Source organism: Cyprinodon variegatus, unplaced genomic scaffold, assembly GCF_000732505.1.
Source record: "Cyprinodon variegatus isolate N-32 unplaced genomic scaffold, C_variegatus-1.0 Scaffold1712, whole genome shotgun sequence".
NCBI classification, from domain to species: domain Eukaryota; kingdom Metazoa; phylum Chordata; class Actinopteri; order Cyprinodontiformes; family Cyprinodontidae; genus Cyprinodon; species Cyprinodon variegatus.
The window spans coordinates 56945-68884 of record NW_015152165.1 but is presented as its reverse complement, the minus strand read 5'-3'; the positions used below and the strand labels follow the sequence as shown (position 1 = coordinate 68884).

The window sequence follows — 11940 nt, the reverse complement described above, 5'->3', positions numbered from 1 at the left end:
AGCAGAGACCTTTATGATGAAAAAAATATGATAAATAAAGTAAAATATATGAAACTTCTGCGAGATGTAAGGTTCAAATGGATCAACTTTGAGACGCACTAAAAAGCCGAAGCAGCAGAAAACAGGCATCTGGGAAATGTCTCGGAACTTGTTTGTTTTTAGCCTAGACTTAATAATAAACAGCAGAAGATGCAGGTTTTTTTTATAATAAATCGAGCATTAAACTGGCTGTGAGGTCGGCCTAATGGGATTCTGTGGGTCAAACACAATAATTTAATTTATTTTATGTGAGAATGTCCTTATTTTATGACATGTTTTGTTTTCCTTACCATTTATATAAAACCATCTGTTTCCACCGATCTCTCAGATTTTTTGTGGACTGTAGAAAGCAGACGGTTCTAATTGAAATTTATCATTATTTGATGCTCAATCACAAAATTAAAGCTCTTCATTATCTAATCTTTTCCATTGACTGGAATCAGTCTCATGCTATCTGGAAGTGTTGCTCTATCGCTCTAAAATGAAAGTGTTGGCCAGAAAAAACTGTTTAGTTGAAACATATATAGCAGCTCAGATAAATATAAACCATAAAAATATAGATATTGGAAGGCTAATGTTGAAGGTCGGTGTCAGGTATTGATTAAATTCAGAGTAATAGCTGCAGGGTTCCTACTCCGTAGTGCAACAATTCGTCGGATCGCTTTGATTTAATAATTATGGATAATAATAGAAAAACAAACGGTAATTGTCGAAGAAGCGACATTTAAAATAAAGCAGTACGCTAATCCTCATGGTCCCATATCCGTGTGTTCAGTGTTGATCATTCCAGGCCAGCGTAATTTCTGTAATTCATTATGTTTGTGTAACCTACAAACCAATATTATAAACCAGTTTTCTGCCAGGTGCTGATTTAATGTTTATGTTATTTAGTTCAGTTTTATTCCGAGGAGAATAAAAGGAAAACCATGAGTTGGTTGAACTCTGCCCTCCGTGTCTCTTATCTGCTCGCTGGGCGTGCAGCTGTGAGAACAGGTGACGCTCTGGTATTTCACAAACTGTTTTAACCACCAGCAGCGTATGGCTGACAGCCGTGCTGCACGTCGGCTTCATCAGCTTCTCCACAAAGATTTGCAAACTCATGTGAGGCTTCCTCTGTCAGTCCTGCTTATCAGCATGGATGCAAAGTTAACGTCAGGCTGCAGAAGGCGAGCAGTTTAAAGGCAAACTGTCCTGTTGTCCCCTGAAATACGAATAAATGCTGATGAATCTTTTGATTGCTCTTAAATACCTTATTGAATGTGTTTTTTCTCTGTATACCCTTTAATTTATATCCTCTCTTCTGAGTCTTTCTTAAATAAATAAATAAAAACAAAGTTATATAATAACAGGCTGGTCCATCCCTTAAGTTCAGGACTGTCTCTCTCTGCCTCAGCAGCTTTCAGGTCAGGGTTTGAGATGCTGTCCTCTCACCTGTATGAGCCAGCAATGACCTCCTCACAGTCGATGATCATGAACTTCTCCAGGACCTGACCGGTGAACTTCTTCCCACCTCTGGTGCAGTACGTGTCGCCGCAAACGCTGCGGATTCTCATATTCTGGAAAACAACAGATGGATGCAAACAAAGAAAACAGCTCAGCACCATACAGGTAAAATATTTGATCATTCTAAGAGTTTGAAATAAGCATCTAATGCAGTATTTATGGGATTGGATAGAAGGAAGCAAACAGCCGAAGATCTGCAAGACAATTGCAAGCGCTGTTAGTTTTATACACAACATTTATTAAAAAAAGTTTCCCCTATTATATAAAAAAAAACTTTAGAAAGCTACAGATATAAACTTATTTTAAAAACTTAAGGAATATTTGACTGTTTGGAGGAAAACATGAAGGCCTGAGGAGTGGATCTAAGTTCTGGACAGAACCAAGAATCACTGAATATGTGCACCATCATGCGCATCATTGCATTAGCTTTATATTCTTTAAAAATACACTTGACCAGAATAATTAAAAGATTTTCATGAAAAGGTAAATAATCTAGTAAATCAGACTCCTTGACAATATGGGGCCTATTGCTAAGACTGCTTTGAGTCAAATGTCATGCATTCAGATTTTAAATAAAGACCAATTAGAATGAGAAAAAAGGCGAAATGTTACTTAGAACATCATCAAAACTCTGCAGGCCTAGTTTACAGATAAACCCACCAGAGCATCGGGTTCAGCTTCCAGTTATCAGATCATAATGACGGCATCTTCAAAGATTCACACCTCTCAAACTTTACAACCATAACTTTTATTTCAGTCGGATTCCTGGCAGACCTACATGAAGGCTATTAAACTACATGTACTGACATGGGCGGAGCTAAAGGGGTAACCTTGGTAACACTGGCCACATCTGGAAACTACGGGCCTTTCCCATTCAGTGGCTGCTCCCTCCCCCTACTCACTACACACTATGGCCTTTCCTCCCGCTACCGGAACAGGAAGCTGTTGTCACCATGGTAGCAGTCTGAAATCCGACAGCGACTGTTGCCATGATACGCCGGCGGCTGGAGATTCATCCTGATGGACATGCTCCACTCGCAGCTTCATCAATTTTTTTTTTTTTTCAATAAAATATTTAATTATGTTCAGTTCTGACTTTATTTGCAATTCAATTCAGTTGATGTCATCTTAGGGCACGTCACAGAAACAATTCAACCAGATCATACATACAGATTGGTTCAAAGTTGTCTAAGTGCAAACAGTGCAATAATTTGTCAAAACAATTGCAGGTTTGACTAAAGGATTTATATAGCTTCGTGAAAGGATATTTGTTGGTGAGGTGTTTCTATATTCGCTGTATCTGTGTAATGCATTTGCACAACTTTCATTTATACGTCCCGTCCACCATAATTTGGTGCTGGTGTACTGCGAAACAGGTCCTCGCTCGTTGGAGGGCCTTATAAGCCACTCGCAGTTGTACATAAATAGTTTCAGATGGGACTCAATATGGCCGACCCAACACAGGCATGCGCTACCAGAATGAGTATTGGGTAGGGGAGGGAGAGGGAGTGGCCACTAACTGGGAAAGGATGATGGTCACCATTTTTTTCGTTTCATCAACAGTTGACCAGTTCAACCCGAAGGATGCCTGTTTTTACCAGCATGAAACCACAGAGGGGATCATTATAGCTGAAGGCATTTGGATTTATAAGGCCAAACTAAGGGGTTGGCAAAGTCTCAGTAATGCACTTCCTGTTTCGTCTCTTCTTCTGGTGGTAAAATCCAGGCTGGTTTTCTCTGCAGCGCCATCCACTGTTTCACCTAAGCGCTGCAGCTCTTCAGCCTCGCCTAAATCACACATAACGCAGCAGTTTGGAAAATTTAAAGGAATGCAAAATGACCTTTGACCTCTGAGCTCAAGTAGAAGAGAAGTTGACCAAAAATCAATGCAGAAGTGCTGCTTCAACAAACAACTCCTAATATTGCACAAAAACCGACAATAAGAGGTATTATCATTGGTCATTTGGACCAAAACATAGAATATGAATCTTGTAACTGAACTTGTGGTTCAGTTACAGCCCTGTGGTTCCAAACTTACCATCAGATGCGAGTTCTGGATGTCCAGCGCCACACACATGTCTGTGAAGTAGCTCAGATTCTTCTCGTCCAGCAGGATGTAGACGGGGACTCGCCGCTTGTTGGACGCCTCCATCAGGTCGCACATCAGGTCCACGTCTGTGAAGATGTCCATCACCACGGCGATGACCTGTATAGACAGCAGCAGTCAGTCAACCTGCCTCAGAAGCTATGTGCTGAAACATGTTGGATGTTCCCTTTTGGGGTCCATAGGTTCTCCTCACCTTCTAAAGTGCTAAACATCAAAGGTTTTTTAGGCTTTCTAAAGATTTTTGTTTTCTGTGAGCTTTAGCCGACATTAGAAGGAGGAATGTTTCTCTGTTAAGTTAGCGTTATTTTTTTTATTTTCTTAATCAGGCTGTAAATCAGCTCCATGTTCTGTTTCTGGGATTGGTAACAGGAACTCCAGCTCTGATTCTGACCTCCTGACCTTCTCTATTCATCTCCTCGCCTCCCGTCTATTCCCACTTGGAAACTCATCTCTTACTGACGCCTCTGTGTTATTTTCCGGGTGGAATTTTACAGAGCCGGGTTAGAAGTGAGATCTGAAGCAAAAAAAATCGGCTCAGGAGGAAGAACATTTACTTTTCATAAATAAACCAGGAAGAAGCATGCGTGGGAGGCGGAGGAAGAATTTTAATACAACCTGATTTAATCTACTATGTTACAGTAAAAGCTTCAGCACTCAGACCCATCTGGACCCGTTTGGACCTGAATGTCCAGAACCTCACAGTAAGAACCAACATATTGATTTACACCACATGGAAACAGACACATATATATCTTATAAACAGACAGGTTAGCATCTATTTGTTTTTTTGTTTTTTTACTCTGAGGATCTTCAGTCATCATCTGCTGCTCAAACTGGTCATAAAGTTTCAGGTAATTTCAGACTAAGATGAAGCACACAACATAATTCAATCACAATGCTCCTTTCTAAACCGGTTCATCTACAGCGGCGATCATTTAATCCAGATTATCTCCTTATTTGTCAGTGTTATTCAGGTTTGTTCCAGGTTTTATCTTTAAACCATTTCTATACGTTTGAGTAGTTTTCCTTCCTTCTATGCTGTTTTATTTTGGGTTTTTCTTTGCCTTGCTCTGTTTACAGGTGTGTGTTTTCACAACAACAAGGTAGAAAAACATCAACAATGACCTCAGAGAAACAACTTCTCCTGTTTATTAGAGATCAACGCCGATATCGATTATTATGACATCAGTCTAGCTGATCTCCAACAAGCGCTGCTAATTTTTGGTGCTTGATTTTTCAGACCAATATATCTTTCTTTTCCTCCTTTAACAGGATAAAATTACTACACACTAATAAATGTTGCAATAGTCCCATTTTAAACAATAGAAAACAACTACAAATCAAACATTAATAATGAAAAGCCAAAGGAGGGAGCAGCAATTCATGCACTTCATGTGATCAGAAGGCATTGATGCTGAAAGTACTGATAATTCGCCGAAAGCGAGTGTATCGACCGATACGATAAAATAAAAAAGCAAATATCGGCTAAAATGATGAGCTGGCCAATGCATCCATCTACACTTTATACATGGAGGGTTAACAGGCCATCTTCAAACCAAGAACACTGGAGTTTGGACTGATCTTAACATAAAATAAGTTTGGAAAAAACAGACAGAATTCATCATCTGTACTGCCGAGGCACGGTGATGGAGGGATGGTGATTTGGACTAAGAACTCCTAATCTCAGGCCATCTGTCAGTCAGTTTGGTCCAAACTGACCTAATATTGAGGCGCTGTCAACTCAGCTATCAAAATTCCTCAGATGGAGGAATCAAGAGTTTATTTGTTTAATTTATTAGTCACCAAATAAAACACCTGAAGGCTGGTGCGTAGGTCTATGATCAGTTCTATCGTTTCAAATCAACGCTTCAAATTCAGGACAAAACCGAATCAGCTGCCATTTGTGCTGAAGTTTCAGTTGGAGGTTTATTTACTGCATTGACATATTTATCATTTATGAGCCTAAATAGTAAAAAACTAAATAAAGCTCAATATTTTTGGAGGACCATGTTGCTTTAACCTGATAAACCAGTCTTGGAGCCTTAGGGGGTTGATCCACTCTGCTGTGGGGCCACAGATGCCTCAGAGTTCCCAAAATCCACAGCTCAAATCAGAGCCTAACAAAACCAAGTCGACAACCAGTCAACCCTCTACAGCAGAGGTCACGGATTAGCGTACCGCGGTCCGGATCCGGACCCACCTGCTTGCTAATCCTGACCCAACCTGATTTAAACATTTATAAACTATTGCATGATGTCAGATGATAGTGTCTAACTTCACTTGCGCTGCTTCTCCTATTTGTATGGTAAGACCATTCATAGCGTCCGGCTCCAGGCTTCACATGATCCAAATGAGCCAATGAGCTGCTGTCAGTCTGGGTTGCTGCTGCTGCTACTTTTAGACACAGCAGGCAAACCTGCGGCAAGCCGGGCGATGGGAAAGAAGGAGAAGATGATGAGAAAAAGAGAGCAGAGAAAGTGTGGACTGCTGGAAGAACTGTGGTGAACTGGTGAAAGAAAAGTTAAATGGCGTGCTCAAAGATGACCCTGCACATTTAGAGGATGTTTGGCTCAACCTGCTGCTGTGAAGCAGGATTCTCCACCATGAACAGAATCAGAAATAAATATGGATCCAGGCTCAGAATGAGCTCCTTGATATGTGCTGGGGAATGGCTTAGTCTCCATTCAAACCAGGTTTAAAGCCTTGCAGGGCAGCATAAAGCCCACTGCCAACATTAAGACATAGAAAAATCAAGAAAAAAAATAGAAAAGGTCAGTTCAGGTGTTTTATAAAAAAAATAAATCAGGAAATTGTCTATATACCAAATTGAAAGATTGTTGTTCTCTGCTTCAAAAACAATCTAGATTTTAATATACAACAACATTGTATTTTTTTTTATGTTTATATTTATATCCATGTATAACATGGATGCATAAACAGCTGCATTTTATTTCAGTGTTAAATTCTGTTTAAAGTAACAGATTATAATAAAAAATGTCTCCGGATCTTTACTGGTTTTTGATGTTGTTGTTCAGACCTCAATGCTTTTTAGTTGGTTACGCCTGCTCTATGGCTTTGTCTGTAAAACGGCCTCAGCGAGAGACTAAAGATAATTTCTGATTAATTAATTTGCAGGAAGAAAAAGTTTGACTGGTTGCATGTAATGAAAAGAGAAAATACGTTAGAGCTAGAAGGCATAATTCAGACTGAATACTTAAGATCCAGAAGACAAACAGAGAAGAAAAGCAGCAAGTAGCTACATAGCAGAGCTACCAAGAAAACTAAGATGCAACCAAACAGTCTATTGTCTCTTCTTATACCCATGCAACTAACCAGCCATCCATTTATTTTTGAATAATTATGAATGCAGATGTTTATGAAATGCACTCTGTTCACTTTAACTGGTTATTACTTTATAATAACTAGGTTGCAACAGTTTAAACCAGGTTTCTCTCCAACCTTCCAGCTCCTTCCTGACAGACAGAGGGGGGAAACCTTATGTCAGTAGGGGTGGACAATAAATCAATTTAAATATATAAATAATATAAATATTAGTTCAACAACGTTGGTATGACTTTTAACAGATTTCAGATATTTAATATACATTACATTTATTGATAAAGCATTTGATGTTTCAGGTTTTATGTGTTTTGTTTTTTAAAGCCAGTATTTGTAAAATATTATATTGGAAGATTTTAATAAAATGGCAAAATAATTGCCATAAAGTTGTACAGGATAATGAAATCATTATTGGAAGTGTTTCTGTTTGTTTTTTGTTGTTGTTTTAAATCAACATTGAAACCATATCAACCAAAAGTAGGACATAGATCCTGATATACGTTTTGGCCATATTGTCCTGGTGTATTTTAACAACTTGTAATCATAATAAACTATTATCCGATTTGAGGTTCCTCAAGGCTCCATTCTCGCACCGCTTTCATTTCATACTGATGAGCTCCCTCGGCTCAGTTCATAGTATATAAAGCATAACATCATCTGCATCAAACTGAAACACAAGATATGCAGAAACTGCTTTAACCAGTCTGTAAATATCACATAAATATATGCTGCAGCTTCCCCGTCAGACCCAACAATTACTGAACACCTTTCATCGCATTATGGGACATTTATCCAAATCCCTTAGCCTCTGGTACCTAATTTAACTGTAGAATTGCTGTGTGTATAAGGTGCTGTACAAACAAGCTTGTTTAACTGCAAAGCTGATTGTATAAATAACATCCTCTTATGACTTCGCCACATCAATATAACATCATTTTACTTTTATGGCTTTATTGTATAAAAACTGACCAATGTTTCAGTTTCTTTCTCTAGTGCATGGCATCTTTTAGTCATAATGGTTGAGTTTAAGAAAGAGCAGAAGGTGTTTCTACTCATGATATAAAATACTGGATAAATAACTTACACTTTATAAGTATGAATGAAGTAAGAATGATCAACTTATTTTGTTTTTAAATTTCAGTGACATTCAAAATTAGCAGTTTAAGAGAGAACAAAAAGTCCAAAACTCCTTGTTTTGTTTCTGAAGTGCAGCAAATGCAACATTATTTCAAAGCTAAAGAGATAAAGACTTTTAACACTGGGTGTTTTTTTTTTTTTTGCTTTTAGCTTTATCAGGGAGGGATTTCTGCAGTGTAACTTTTAATTCTTCAGCCTGAAAATAACAGAATAGTGTGGGATCATGATGTTTTTACTTGGATATATTACTCAATAAAACATAAAAAGTGGTGTTAAAACTTCAGAGTGGAGATTAAATCCTTTCCTAACGCCGACAGCGAGTCAACAGCAGCTTTGCAGATATCTTCAGCCCAATCGTAGCCTGGATGTTTTTAAAAACCTTTATCAATCATTCAAACAAACATAGACGGGTTCTGTTTTTTCATCTTGTTCATATGTTTACTGCAACCAAACTGTAAAACAGCAGATCCACCATGATGTCACTGCAGTTCAATATCACAAACTAGGTCAAAGGTCGTTTATTGGCTCAATCTGATGAAAAAACAAGTTACAATCAGCCCACGTTTAAAGAAACCTCAGATTTCTGCACATAAAGCTTCTGTATTTATAGACACAAGAGGAGGAAGTGACTCACATGCACCGCGTGCTGGACTGTCTGCAAACAGAACTTGTGTTCTTCTGGGATCAGTCCACGGTTGCACGGATGGGTTTTGCATCGATGTGCAATCGATAATCAGGAAGTTTGAATTTCAGAGAGAAACACACCTCAAAATCTGCAAACTTCATGGACTCACCAGCAGCGGCCCAATGACAGAAAACTCTCCAACATAGAGCGGCTTTAAGCTGCATGTTAAACAAGTAGAACCAGCTGCTACAGAAATTCAGACAATCGGAACAATTCAGAGACTTATGAGTTTAAAAAAGGTGCAAAACCTGACTTCCAACCTGCATGCAAATCATTTTAACTTCACATTTTCAAAATAATGAAAATGGTTGAAGAGAAAAACACACTTAAAGGAACTTTCAAACAAAAAAGAAGAAGAAAACCTGAACTGACCAATGTGATGCTGAATCAATTGATAGGAATATTAATAGTTGATCTATCACTGAAATAATCATTAACTAATTTGGTAATCGATTAATCATTAACTGTGATATCGAGATATAAAACCTGCCATTGGCTTAAATAGCAACGCACTCAGAGGAGCAATTAGACCGAAACTGTAAAGAACACTTTGGATTTAAATTTCTTTTTTATCCAGGATTCCTAAAGTGACATAGTTTTAGCTTAATTTGGCTCTATTTTTGAGTAAAATATTTTAAAAACACTTTCTTGCTATCCAATTTTTAATCAATAAATCAAAAAAATCATCAAAAGATTAAATGATTAGCAAAATAATCATTAGATTAAAGAAAAACTAAATTATATAATAACAGTTTAAAAACAACAAGCTTAAAACACTGAAATACGTTTAAAAAAACATCCAAATCTGCTCAACAGAACCCCCAGGTCTGTTTGGACCCTCAGTCAGACAGGAAACTGATCAGATCAGGGGTCCGCTGCAGAGTGAAGCACCAGGCCAGGGGCCAACCTCCTTGCCCAGGGGCCCGGGGCCTATGAGAGCAGAACAAACATGGCAGCAAGTGGAGGACAGGCGGGTCGGGGCCTGTTGGCTCTAGAGACGGATTAAGGCAGTCAGCTGGAGGAAACTAAAGGGAACACACCTGTATGACTACAGATGGTTCCTTTGACAGAGTTTACCATGCTTAACGAGGTTCTGAGGCGAGGTTTGGACCAGAACAGAACATTAATATCTATCCTGGATGACTTCTCCTCTGAACACAGAGAAACTTTAATCAGACCTTTGCTGCCGTTTATGTCTCTGAAAGCAGCTGCTGTAATAAATAGCAGTAAACCTGAGTTTGTAATCAGTATTTCTGAGCTGTTTCTCTTAGGAGGAGCAGCAGCTGCAGACAGACGATCATCATGCAGAGCAAACTGAACATTTTGGATTGTGCAACAGTCTCACAGATATAGAACCCATTTGCATTGTAAATGAATAAAAAGGAAAGGCCCTGTTCCTAAAGCAGTCCGGATTCACTAGAAGTGTTTAGATCAGATTCACAGAGACGTTATTTATGTCTCTGGTCAGCTTCACATTTTGGACTTTTTGATGAGTTTTTATAAACTGAACCGGTTCAGGACTGACTGATAAAAACTTTATCTCTCCATCCCTGAAGTTGAATCTATCAGATCTAAATAAAATTTAATCAATTCCTCCACTGATTAAATCACTGATTAATGATCTGACATCCTCTTGAATGTTTGTTAAAGTTTTTTTTCGAAGAATCTTGGAACTGACCACAGATTTTAACCTGAAAGCAGGTTCTGGGTTTAGGGCCCCTGAGGTCAAGCACCTCCTCTGTGGCCCCCAGTCTGGACCCTCTTACCTTTTTAGCCTTATTGATCATGGATCTGATCAGGTCTTTGATGTTCTGGCTCTTGTCCCTCTGGAAGTAGATCTGGGTGTCTGAGGGACCGAACCTGGCCGGGGTCTCCGGCCAGCCGAGCTCCAGCAAAGGCGGCTCATAGTCGGACATCATGGGGAAGTAAGTCCCGGAGGTGAGCTCCGATACGGCGTCCGTGTCCCCGTCGTCCCGGTCGGTGCAGCTGTCGGTGTCGGGGGTCTTGCTGGCCGCATGCTTGCTGATGTATCGGATCTCCAGCGGGGAGAGGAAGTTGAGCTCCCGCTCCTCGGCCAGGACTCTCCGGTACTCCTTCTCTCCGTGCTCCAGCAGCGCGTCCGTGGCCAGCCGGGCCGCCTCGTTGTGGCTGAGCTCCAGCTTGGAGCCCTCCCTCCACGGGTTCTTCACCTCCTCCAACCGGGAGGCGAGCTTCCCCAGCGGCTTCCTGCCGCCGGTGGCCGGCCGCAGGCCCTCGGAGCTGATCATGGTGCTGCAGAGGAGCTTCCACCTGCAGGAGTTTGGAGATTATCGACCTGAAACCTGGAAGCTGCTGAAACTAGTCGCTGCTGCTGCCGCTTTGCTCAAACATTGTCGCTATTTTTATCGCAGAAAGAGGATTAATGTCTAATAAAACAGTCAGATTAAGTAACCCCTACAGCTCCGGCCGCTGATTATAATGCACAGTTTTGTCCTGCTTGACCCAAAGCGGGCGGAGCGATGAAATGGTCCCAGCTTCTCTGGTTCCGGGCCCGTCTGTCAGGATGTCAGGTCCCAGGAGCCTCTCTGCGTTACAGCCGCCTCCTCCTTCTTTTTCTCGGTGTTGTGTTGCACCAGCGGGGGTCAGGTGTGTGTCTTCTGCTCACCTGTTGCTGTCTTTGCCCTCATTGGTTCCCGGGTCACATGGCACCTCCCCCTCCACCCCGTTACCAAGCCAACCAGCTCACAACAAGTAGTCTACGTCTGGTTAGGGATTTCAAAATAAAGCGCTGACAGCTGATGGCATAAATAAATAAATAATGCAGAGAGAGTCGAAATATTTCACGGATTAAACCAAGAAAAAAAATGAACGAATTCAATCAAATACAACTGAAGCCCGTTTCCGCCACTTTGTTAAAAAAAATAAAAAAATATAATCTCATCATAATGAGATAGTATCCCATTTTAATGAGGTAGAGTTACTAGCGTTACTATCTCATTATAATGAGGTAGAGTTACTAGAATTACTATCTCATTATAATGAGATAGTATCCCATTATTTTGAGTTACTATATCAGTATAATGAGGTACAGTTTCTAGAATTACTATCTCATTATAATGAGTTACAATTTCATTATAATGAGGTAGAGTAA

At 40.0% G+C, this 11940-nt stretch overlaps 1 protein-coding gene across 1 annotated transcript in view; it reads right to left on the bottom strand.

Annotated features, from left to right (window-relative positions):
- The window catches only part of LOC107104377 (protein FAM83C-like), a 16624-nt gene extending 5547 nt beyond the window's left edge, over nt 1–11077 (bottom strand). The window contains exons 1-3 of the mRNA XM_015404369.1: nt 10577–11077; nt 3581–3748; nt 1471–1595 (exon numbers count right to left, since the gene is read on the bottom strand). Coding sequence (XP_015259855.1) covers nt 1471–1595; nt 3581–3748; nt 10577–11077 — 794 coding nt within the window. The remainder of the gene's footprint in view (nt 1–1470; nt 1596–3580; nt 3749–10576) is intronic.
- Between the last annotated feature and the right edge of the window lie 863 nt (nt 11078–11940).